At 45.5% G+C, this 12,108-nt stretch overlaps 1 protein-coding gene across 5 annotated transcripts in view; it reads left to right on the top strand.

Moving 5' to 3' along the window:
• Positions 1-12,108, top strand: part of LOC121571077 (exocyst complex component 6B) — a 192,009-nt gene that overhangs the window by 4,157 nt on the left and 175,744 nt on the right. For all 5 annotated transcript variants that reach the window (XM_045221781.1, XM_045221780.1, XM_045221783.1 and 2 more), the window contains exons 3-5: positions 5,570-5,735; positions 5,822-5,869; positions 6,176-6,266. In XM_045221781.1, coding sequence (XP_045077716.1) covers positions 5,570-5,735; positions 5,822-5,869; positions 6,176-6,266 — 305 coding nt within the window. The remainder of the gene's footprint in view (positions 1-5,569; positions 5,736-5,821; positions 5,870-6,175; positions 6,267-12,108) is intronic.

The following is a 12,108-nucleotide window of genomic DNA, read 5'->3' as shown; positions in this document are numbered from 1 at the left end:
TATACAGGGAGTACCAGGTCAATGTGGAGCTATATACAGGGAGTACCAGATCAATGTGGAGCTATATACAGGGAGTACCAGGTCAATGTGGAGCTATATACAGGGAGTACCAGGTCAATGTGGAGCTATATACAGGGAGTACCAGGTCAATGTGGAGCTATATACAGGGAGTACCAGGTCAATGTGGAGCTATATACAGGGGAGTACCAGATCAATGTGGAGCTATATACAGGGAGTACCAGGTCAATGTGGAGCTATATACAGGGAGTACCAGGTCAATGTGGAGCTATATACAGGGAGTACCAGGTCAATGTGGAGCTATATACAGGGAGTACCAGGTCAATGTGGAGCTATATACAGGGAGTACCAGTACCAGATCAATGTGGAGCTATATACAGGGAGTACCAGTACCAGATCAATGTGGAGCTATATACAGGGAGTACCAGTACCAGATCAATGTGGAGCTATATACAGGGAGTACCAGTACCAGATCAATGTGGAGCTATATACAGGGAGTACCAGTACCAGATCAATGTGGAGCTATATACAGGGAGTACCAGTACCAGATCAATGTGGAGCTATATACAGGGAGTACCAGGACCAGATCAATGTGGAGCTATATACAGGGAGTACCAGGACCAGATCAATGTGGAGCTATATACAGGGAGTACCAGATCAACGTGGAGCTATATACAGGGAGTACCAGTACCAGATCAATGTGGAGCTATATACAGGGAGTACCAGATCAATGTGGAGCTATATACAGGGAGTACCATATCAATGTGGAGCTATATACAGGGAGTACCATATCAATGTGGAGCTATATACAGGAAGTACCAGATCAATGTGGAGCTATATACAGGGAGTACCAGTACCAGATCAATGTGGAGCTATATACAGGGAGTACCAGTACCAGATCAATGTGAAGCTATATACAGGGAGTACCAGGTCAATGTGGAGCTATATACAGGGAGTACCAGGTCAATGTGGAGCTATATACAGGGAGTACAAGATCCCATAATTTGAAGAGTTGAAACAAAAAGGGTATCCTCTATTACAGTAAAATAATATCTCATTGTGTTTCGGTGTCCATATGACCGATTCTGTTGGACCGGCTATTCCCAAACTGGGGTATGCACAATGCCGTCGGTGGTACGCCCAAAACAAATGTGATTCAGATTTTCAAACAGTCCATTTAGATTTTCCAACGGTGCTATACATTTGGGTGTTGTTTTCTTCTCTCGCCTGAGTAGCCTCGTTTCACTGCCAAAAAATAAAATGAAACCATCTAGTGTAGAGTGAAATAACAACAAAATGGCAAATACAGGTAGCCTAGTCAAATAATTAACATCCAGTCACATTAACCGTTACTCTCTCGCGGGAATTCCATTAACGGTCCGTATGTAGCCAAACGTAGCTGCTGCTCATTCCGTTTGCTAGAAAATGGATACATGTTTTTTAAAAGTAAGGCCCGCGTCCATGGAGACACATACCAGCTCTACTGGTAGTACTACTTCCAGGAGTGCTACACCTGAACCTGTCGACGACACAAGTTGTTCTGCTTCCACGAGCACATCCAACGCTAGCATCAGTCATTCTACATGTGTTGCTAGCCCAGCTAGCACAGACAGGGGCTAGAAGCGTCTTATATGGTGAGCTACCGAGTGGCTAAGACAGACAAGCCCCATACTACATTTAATTTTTTTTTTGTCATTTAGCAGACACTCTTATCCAGAGCGACTTACAGTTAGTGAGTGCATACATTTATTTTCTTTATTTATTTTAAATGTATTTGAATTTTTTTCCAAAAAAAATTCTTTCATACTGGGGTCCCGTGGGAATCGAACCCACAACCCTGGCGTTGCAAGCGCCATGCTCTACCAACTGAGCTACAAGGGGCTATTGTGGAGGACTTCATTCTTCCTGCTGCCGCGGATATGGCTGGGACAATGCTGGGGGGAAAAGGCCCAAAAAACTATACAGACAATGCCTTCATCAAACAACACTGTTTCACGACGCATCAGTGACATGGCAGGAGACGTTTCGAAACAGTTACCGCTTCGCATACAAGCCAGTGAATTCTATGCGTTACAGCTGGATGAGTCAGCAGACGTGGCGTGCCTGGCACAGCTCCTGGTATATGTCCGTTACGTTAATGGGGGGGTCAATTAAGGAAGACATCCTCTTCCGCAAACCACTGGAAACCAGGACAACAGGAGAGGATGTTTTTAAAGTACTGGACAGCTTTGTGACATCAAAATGGACTTTGGTGGTCAAGATGTGTTGGTATCTGTACTGACAGGGAGACATAGTGGAGCGGTAACGCGAGAGCAAGCAGTCGCTCCAGACGCCACGTGGGGACACTGCAGCATCCACCGAGAGGCTCTTGCTGCCAAGGGAATGCCTGACAGCTTGAAAGACGTTTTCGACACTACAGTGAAAATGGTTAACTTTGTTAAAGCAAGGCCCCTGAACTCTCGTGTATTTTCTGCATTATGCAATGATATGGGCAGCGACCACGTAACGCTTTTACAACATACAGAAGTGCGCTTGTTATCAAGGGGCAAAGAATTGACACGTTCTTTTGAATTGAGAGACGAGCTTAAAGTTTTCTTTACTGATCATCATTTTCACTCGTCTGACCGCTTGCATGATGACGAGTTTCTCGTCTCTGGGTGATGTTTTTTCTGGCCTGAATGATCTGAATCTAGGATTACAGGGACTCTCCGCAACTATATTCAATGTGGGGGACAAAATTGTGGCTATGATTAAGAAGTTGGAGCTCTTCTCTGTCTGCATTAAATAGGACAACACACAGGTCTTTCCATCATTGTATGATTTTTTGTGTGCAAATGAACTCAAGCTTACGGACAATGTCAAATGTGATATAGAGAAGCACCTGAGTGAGCTGGGTGCGTAATTACGCAGGTACCTTCCCCAAACGGACGACACAAACCACTGGATTCGTTATCCCTTTCATGTCCTGCCTCCAGTCCACCTACCGATATCTGACCAAGAGAGTCTCATCGAAATTGCAACAAGCGGTTCTGTGAAAATGGAATTTAATCAGAAGCCACTGCCAGATTTCTGGATAGGGCTGCGCTCAGAGTATCCTGCCTTGGCAAATCGCGCTGTTAAGACACTGATGCCCTTTGCAACCACGTACCTATGTGAAAGTCCTTTTCTCTCAGTAGTCCTAGTCTCTCCTTCCTGTCTGTCCTCTCTCCCAGTAGTCCTAGTCTCTCCTTCCTGTCTGTCCTCTCTCCCAGTAGTCCTAGTCTCTCCTTCCTGTCTGTCCTCTCTCCCAGTAGTCCTAGTCTCTCCTTCCTGTCTGTCCTCTTTCCCAGTAGTCCTAGTCTCTCCTTCCTGTCTGTCCTCTCTCCCAGTAGTCCTAGTCTCTCCTTCCTGTCTGTCCTCTCTCTCAGTAGTCCTAGTCTCTCCTTCCTGTCTGTCCTCTCTCCCAGTAGTCCTAGTCTCTCCTTCCTGTCTGTCCTCTCTCCCAGTAGTCCTAGTCTCTCCTTCCTGTCTGTCCTCTCTCCCAGTAGTCCTAGTCTCTCCTTCCTGTCTGTCCTCTTTCCCAGTAGTCCTAGTCTCTCCTTCCTGTCTGTCCTCTCTCCCAGTAGTCCTAGTCTCTCCTTCCTGTATGTCCTCTCTCCCAGTAGTCCTAGTCTCTCCTTCCTGTCTGTCCTCTCTCCCAGTAGTCCTAGTCTCTCCTTCCTGTCTGTCCTCTCTCCCAGTAGTCCTAGTCTCTCCTTCCTGTCTGTCCTCTCTCCCAGTAGTCCTAGTCTCTCCTTCCTGTCTGTCCTTTTCTCCCAGTAGTCCTAGTCTCTCCTTCCTGTCTGTCCTCTCTCCCAGTAGTCCTAGTCTCTCCTTCCTGTCTGTCCTCTCTCCCAGTAGTCCTAGTCTCTCCTTCCTGTCTGTCCTCTCTCCCAGTAGTCCTAGTCTCTCCTTCCTGTCTGTCCTCTCTCCCAGTAGTCCTAGTCTCTCCTTCCTGTCTGTCCTTTTCTCCCAGTAGTCCTAGTCTCTCCTTCCTGTCTGTCCTCTCTCCCAGTAGTCCTAGTCTCTCCTTCCTGTCTGTCCTCTCTCCCAGTAGTCCTAGTCTCTCCTTCCTGTCTGTCCTTTTCTCCCAGTAGTCCTAGTCTCTCCTTCCTGTCTGTCCTCTCTCCCAGTAGTCCTAGTCTCTCCTTCCTGTCTGTCCTCTCTCCCAGTAGTCCTAGTCTCTCCTTCCTGTCTGTCCTCTCTCCCAGTAGTCCTAGTCTCTCCTTCCTGTCTGTCCTCTCTCCCAGTAGTCCTAGTCTCTCCTTCCTGTCTGTCCTTTTCTCCCAGTAGTCCTAGTCTCTCCTTCCTGTCTGTCCTTTTCTCCCAGTAGTCCTAGTCTCTCCTTCCTGTCTGTCCTTTTCTCCCAGTAGTCCTAGTCTCTCCTTCCTGTCTGTCCTCTCTCCCAGTTGTCCTAGTCTCTCCTTCCTGTCTGTCCTCTCTCCCAGTAGTCCTAGTCTCTCCTTCCTGTCTGAAACTGTGGCTCACTCTTTCCAGTATGAATCAGTAAACACATCATTGGCTCTGCTCTGACTGTGACTCACTCTCACACACACACCTACCTACCTACCTCGCTGTCACACACCTCCCTTCAAAAGGACAAATCATTATATGAGCATTAGCTCTGCTATATACATACACACACCTAGATGTCACACCTACATTTTTACATTTACATTTTAGTCATTTAGCAGACGCTCTTATCCAGAGCGACTTACAGTTAATGCATACATTTTTTTTTTCATACCCCCTGTGGGAATCAAACCCACAACCCTGGCGTTGCAAACGCCATGCTCTATCAACTGAGCTACATCCCTGCAGGCCATTCCCTCCCCTACCCTGGACGACGCTGGGCCAATTGCGCGCCGCCCCATTGGGCTCCCGGTCGCGGCCGGCTATGACAGAGCCTGGATTCGAACCAGGATCTCTGGTGGATAGATGGCGTAATGGTGCCATCTGCTGCTGGATAGATGGCGTAATGGTGCCATCTGCTGCTGGATAGATGGCGTAATGGTGCCATCTGCTGCTGGATAGATGGCGTAAGGGTGCCATCTGCTGGATAGATGGCATAATGGTGCAGAAGTGATGAATGTGGAGCTTCAATACAGAACCCATTGCAAAATCTCTCTCTCAACTCAATTCAAAGGGCTTTATTGGCATGGGAAACGTGTGTTAACATTGCCAAAGCAAGTGAAGTAGATAGTAAACAAAAGTGAAATAAACAATAAATATTAACAGTAAACATTACACTCGGAAGTTTCAAAAGAATAAAGACATTTCAAATGTCATATTATGTATATATACAGTGTTGTAACGATGTGCAAATAGTTAAAGTACAAAAGGGAAAATAAATAAACAAAAATATGGGTTGTATTTACAGTGGTGTTTGTTCTTCACTGGTTGCCCTTTTCTTGTGGCAATCGGTCACAAATCTTGCTGCTGTGATGGCACACTGTGGTTTTTCACCCAGTAGATATGGAAGTTGATGAATTGTTTTCTTTCTCTCACAATTGTATTTGTTTTCTTCCTCCAGGTCTGTGTATGATGGAAGGGAGCATGGGTTGTTCATGGTGAAGCTGGACGGGAGGATTCGTAACCATGACAGAGACATTGAGAAGATGTGTAACCACCACTTCCAAGGCTTCGTTGACTCCATCACTGAACTACTGAAAGTCAGGGGAGAGGCACAGAAACTCAAGGTAAGTGCAGGATGGAGGGGGGGGGGTTGAAGTGCAGGATGGAGGGATGTTATTCCTGACTCTTCTCTCTGATTGGCTGTTTTCAGAGTCAGGTGACTGACACCAACCAGCGTCTCCAGGACGACGGGAAAGGGGTATGACATCACAGCCTTCTGAGCTGATCAATAAGCAATGATTTCATAATCATTTCAATAATACACCTTACTGTGCCGGCGCTAAATAATCACAGAGACCTCCTCTCCTCTCCTCTCCTCTCCTCTCCTCTCCTCTCCTCTCCTCTCCTCTCCTCTCCTCTCCTCTCCTCTCCTCTCCTCTCCTCCTCCTCTCCTCTCCTCTCCTCTCCTCTCCTCTCCTCTCCTCTCCTCTCCTCTCCTCTCCTCTCCTCTCCTCTCCTCTCCTCTCCTCTCCTCTCCTCTCCTCTCCTCTCCTCTCCTCTCTAGCTCCTAACCTGTATGGATGAAATGAGACAATGTCGTCTGCAACAGAGAAACATCGCCACGACCATTGACAAGCTCACACACTGTCTACCAGGTACACACACCATTGATAAGCTCACACACTGTCTACCAGGTACACACACCATTGATAAGCTCACACACTGTCTACCAGGTACACACACACCATTGACAAGCTCACACACTGTCTACCAGACAATGAGGATATTTTTTTTCACATTTTGCTACGTTATAGCCTTATTCTAAAATGGATTAAATTATTTTTTTCCCCTTATCAATCTACACACAATACTCCATATTGACAAAGCGAAAACAGGTTTTTATAAATTTTTACAAATTTATAAAAAATGAAGTACTGAAATACCTTATTTACATAAGTATTCAGACCCTTTGCTATGAGACTCGAAATTGAGCTCAGGTGCATCCTGTTTCCACTGATCATCCTTGAGATGGTTCTACAACTTGATTGGAGTTCACCTGTGGTAAATTCAATTGATTGGACATGATTTGGAAATGCACACACCTGTCTATATAAGGTCCCACAGTTGACGGTGCATGTCAGAGCAAAAACCAAGCCATGAGGTCGACGGAATTGTCCGTAGAGCTCCGAGACAGGATTGTGTCGAAGCACAGATCTGGGGAAGGGTACCAAAACATTTCTGCAGCATTGAAGGTGCCCAAGAACACAGTGGCCTCCATCATTCTTAAATGGAAGAAGTTTGGAACCACCAAGACTCTTCCTAGAGCTGGCTGCCCGGCCAAACTGAGCAATCGGGGGAGAAGGGCCTTGGTCAGGGAGGTGACAAGAACCCGATGGTCACAGAGCTCCAGAATTCTTCTGTGGAGATGGGATAACCTTCCAGAAGGACAACCCTCTCTGCAGCACTCCACCAATCAGGCATTTATGGTAGAGGCCAGACGGAAACCACTCCTCAGAAAAAGGCACATGACAGCCCACTTGGAGTTTTGGCAAAAGGCACCTAAAGACTCTCAGACCATGAGAAACAAGATTCTCTGGTCTGATGAAACCAAGATTGAACTCTTTGGCCTGAATGCCAAGCTTCACGTCTGGAGGAAACCTGGCACCATCCCTACGGTGAAGCATGGTGGTGGCAGCATCATGCTGTGGGGATGTTTTTCAGCGGCAGGGACTGGGAGACTAGTTAGGATCGAGGGAAAGATGAACAGAGCAAAGTACAGAGAGACCCTTGATGAAAACCTGTTCCAGAGCGCTCAGGACATCAGACTGGGGCGAAGGTTCACCTTCCAACAGGACAACGACCCTAAGCACACAGCCAAGACAACGCAGGAGTGGCTTCGGGACCAGTCTCTGAATGTCCTTGAGTGGCCTAGCCAGAGCCCGGACTTGAACCCGATCGAACATCTCTTTAGAGACCTGAAAATAGCTGTGCAGCGACGCTCCCCATCCAACCTGACAGAGCTTGAGAGGATCAGCAGAGAAGAATGGGAGAAACTCTCCAAATACAGGTGTGCCAAGCTTGTAGCTTCATACCCAAGAAGACTTGAGGCTGTAATCGCTGCCAAAGGAGCTTCAACAAAGTACTGAGTAAAGGGTCTGAATACTTATGTAAATACGATATTTCAAAATGTCTAAAAACACCTGTTTTTGCTTTGTCATTATGGGGTATTGTGTGTAGAAAAACAACTTAATCCAATTTAGAATAACAGCAGATAACTATAACATATCACATTACATAGCAGCACATAGCTGGTAAATAGTGTAGTTGATTAGGATCCTCATTATGTACTGCACATGCAGCAGCTACTCTTCCTGGGGTCCACATGAAATGTACAAATACATGACAAAGTACAGAACAGTTATAGAAGAACAACATAAGATACTGCATTAAATTCTAAATCGAATAAGACATAAACACGACCGTTCAAAAGTTTGGGGTCACTTGAAATTTCATTTTTTTTTCGAAAGAAAAGCAGTTCTTTTGTCCATTTTAAAATAACATCAAATTGATCAGAAATACAGTGTAGACATGGTTAATGTTGTAAATGGCTATTGTAGCTGGAAACGGCTGATACAAAAATATATATATATATTGAATATCTACATAGGCGTACAGAGGCCCATTATCAGCAACCATCAGTCTGTGTTCCAATGGCACGTTGTGTTTGCTAATCCAAGTTGATCATTTTAAAAGGCTAATTGATCATTAGAAAACTATTTTGCAATTATGTTAGCACAGCTGAAAACTGTTGTGCTGATTAAAGAAGCAGTAAAACTGGGCTTCTTGAGACTAGTTGAGTATCTGGAGCATCAGCAATTGTGGGTTCGATTACAGGATCAAAATGGCCAGAAACAAAAAGACTTTAGTCTGAAACTCGTTAGTCTAGTCTTGTTCGGAGAAATGAAGGCTATTCCATGCGAGAAATTGCCAAGAAACTGAAGATCTCGTACAACGCTGTGTACTACTCCCTTCACAGAACAGCGCAAACTGGCTCTAACCAGAATAGAAAGAGGAGTGGGAGGCCCCGGTGCACAACTGAGCAAGAGGACAAATACATTAGAGTGTCTAGTTTGAAAAACAGACGTCTCACAGGTCCTCAACTGGCAGCTTCATTAAATAGTACCCGCAAAACACCAGTCTCAACGTCAACAGTGAAGAGGCGACTCCGGGATGCTGACCTTCTAGGCAGAGTTGCAAAGAAAAAGCCATATCTCAGACTGGCCAATAAAAATACGATTAAGATGTGCAAAAGAACATTAGACACTGGACAGAGGAAGATTGGAAAAAAGTGTTATGGACAGAGGAATTGAAGTTTGAGGTGTTCGGATCACAAAGAAGAACATTTGTGAGACGCAGACCAAATGAAAAGATGCTGGATGAGTGCTTGAGGCCATCTGTCAAGCATGGTGGAGGCAATGTGATGGTCTGGGGGTGCTTTGGTGGTGGTAAAGTGGGAGATTTGTACAGGGTAAAAGGGATCTTAAAGAAGAAGGCTATCACTCCATTTTGCAATGCCATGCCATACCCTGTGGACGGCGCTTGATTGGAGCCAATTTCCATACATACATACATACATACATACATACATACATACATACATACATACATACATGACATGCATGCATGCATGCATGCATGCATGCATGCATGCATACATGCATACATACATACAGTAACTGAGCGACACATTAAATCTGTTTTTTAAAGTTAAACTTGCTTTTTGCCTGAGTAACCTCTGGTGGCAGAGCATTGCATAATGACATGTCTCCATACATACATACATACATACATACATACATACATACAGTAACTGAGCATTAAATCTGTTTTTTGGTTTGGTACCGTGAAGAAACCCATAGTGGGGTATGACATCACAGCCTTCTGTGGGACACCTGCTCGTCGAACATCTCATTCCAAAATCATGGGCATTAATATGGAGTTGGTCCCCCCTTTGCTGCTATAACAGCCTCCACTCTTCTGGGAAGGCTTTCCACTAGATGTTGGAACATTACTGCAGGGACTTGCTTCCATTCAGCCACAAGAGCATTAGTGAGGTCGGACACTGATGTTGGGCGGTTAGGCCCTGGCTCACAGTAGGCGTTCCAATTCATCCCAAAGGTGATCGATGGGGTTGTGGTCAGTGCTCTGTGCAGGCCAGTCCAAGTTCTTCCACACCGATCTCAACAAAACCATGATGGTGAAGCGTGATTCATCACTCCAGAGAACGCATTTCCACTGCTCCAGAGTCCAATGGCGGCAAGCTTTACACCATTCCAGCCGACGCTTGGCATTGCTCATGGTGATCTTAGGCTTGTGTGCAGCTGCTCGTCCATGGAAACCCATTTCATGAAGTTCCCAACGAACAGTTATTTTGCTGACGTTGCTTCCATAGGCAGTTTGGAACTCGGTAGTGAGTGTTGCCACCGAGGACAGACAGATTTTACGTGCTTCAGCACTCAGCGGTCCCGTTCTGTGAGCTTGTGTGGCCTACCACTTTGCGGCTGAGCCGTTGTTGCTCCTAAACATTTCCACTTCACAATAACAGCACTTACAGTTGACCGGGGCAGCTCTAGCAGGGCAGAAATATGACAAACTGACTTGGTGGAAAGGTAGCATCCTATGACAGTGCCATGTTGAAAGTCACTGAGCACTTCAGTAAGGCCATTCTACTGCCAATGTTTGTCTATGGAGATTGCACGGCTGCATGCTTGATTTTATACACCTGTCAGCAACAGGTATGGCTGAAATAGCCGAATCCACTAATTTCAAGGGGTGTCCACATACTTTTGTATATATAGTGTATGTCTGTTTGAAGTGTATGCTAACAGATTATACAGGTGGTTAGGAATTTTCAACACACAAACGTTTCTTAAAAAGACTAAAAGAGAAGTATTGAATTCCTCCTCAAACCTCAACCATGAAATACTATCATGCATGTTGTTGATGTTAGTTCTATGTGTACAGTTAAAGGTTTGAGCCAGTTGCAGCTTTGCTGGGTCTTTCTTTGCTGCATCTGACCATAACACCAGACAGTAATCAAAATGGGACAAGATCAGAACGTGAACAACTAGTACAGGTGATCTTTGTGTCAAAAACACAGAACGTCTTTTTATAACAGACATATCTCTGCCCGTCTTCACAACAACTTTGTCAGTATGACTTGACCATGATAACTGACCATCCATCCAATGTTACTCCTAGGAGTTAAATAGCTGGTTGCCGGAAGACATTTGCAGGTCATAGATACAGTTATTAGGAAATGGAAGACATACAGTGAGGGGAAAAAGTATTTGATCCACTGCTGATTTTGTACGTTTGCCCACTGACAAAGAAATGATCAGTCTATAATTTTAATGGTAGGTTTATTTGAACAGTGAGAGACAGAATAACAACAACAAAATCCAGAAAAACGCATGTCAAAAATGTTATAAATTGATTTGCATTTTAATGAGGGAAATAAGTATTTGTCCCCTCTACAAAACATGACTTAGTACTTGGTGGCAAAACCCTTGTTGGCAATCACAGAGGTCAGACGTTTCTTGTAGTTGGCCACCAGGTTTGCACACATCTCAGGAGGGATTTTGTCCCACTCCTCTTTGCAGATTTTCTCCAAGTCATTAAGGTTTCGAGGCTGACGTTTGGCAACTCGAACCTTCAGCTCCCTCCACAGATTTTCTATGGGATTAAGGTCTGGAGACTGGCTAGGCCACTCCAGGACCTTAATGTGCTTCTTCTTGAGCCACTCCTTTGTTGCCTTGGCCGTGTGTTTTGGGTCATTGTCATGCTGGAATACCCATCCACGACCCATTTTCAATGCCCTGGCTGAGGGAAGGAGGTTCTCACCCAAGATTTGATGGTACATGGCCCCGTCCATCGTCCCATTGGTGCAGTGAAGTTGTCCTGTCCTCTTAGCATAAAAACACCCCCAAAGCATAATGTTTCCACCTCCATGTTTGACGGTGGGGATGATGTTCTTGGGGTCATAGGCAGCATTCCTCCTCCTCCAAACACGGCGAGTTGAGTTGATGCCAAAGAGCTCCATTTTGGTCTCATCTGACCAACACTTTCACCCAGTTGTCCTCTGAATCATTCAGATGTTCATTGGCAAACTTCAGACGGCCCTGTATATGTGCTTTCTTGAGCAGGGGGACCTTGCAGGCGCTGCAGGATTTCAGTCCTTCACGGCGTAGTGTGTTACCAATTGTTTTCTTGGTGACTATGGTCCCAGCTGCCTTGAGATCATTGACAAGATCCTCTCGTGTAGTTCTGGGCTGATTCCTCACCGTTCTCATGATCATTGCAACTCCACGAGGTGAGATCTTGCATGGAGCCCCAGGCAGAGGGAGATTGACAGTTATTTTGTTTCTTCCATTTGCGAATAATCGCACTAACTGTTGTCACCTTCTCACCAAGCTGCTTGGCGATGGTCTTGTAGCC

This window comes from Coregonus clupeaformis, chromosome 8, assembly GCF_020615455.1.
Source record: "Coregonus clupeaformis isolate EN_2021a chromosome 8, ASM2061545v1, whole genome shotgun sequence".
NCBI classification, from domain to species: domain Eukaryota; kingdom Metazoa; phylum Chordata; class Actinopteri; order Salmoniformes; family Salmonidae; genus Coregonus; species Coregonus clupeaformis.
The sequence above is the reverse complement of the archived record's forward strand: the minus strand, read 5'-3'. Positions and strand labels throughout refer to the sequence as shown.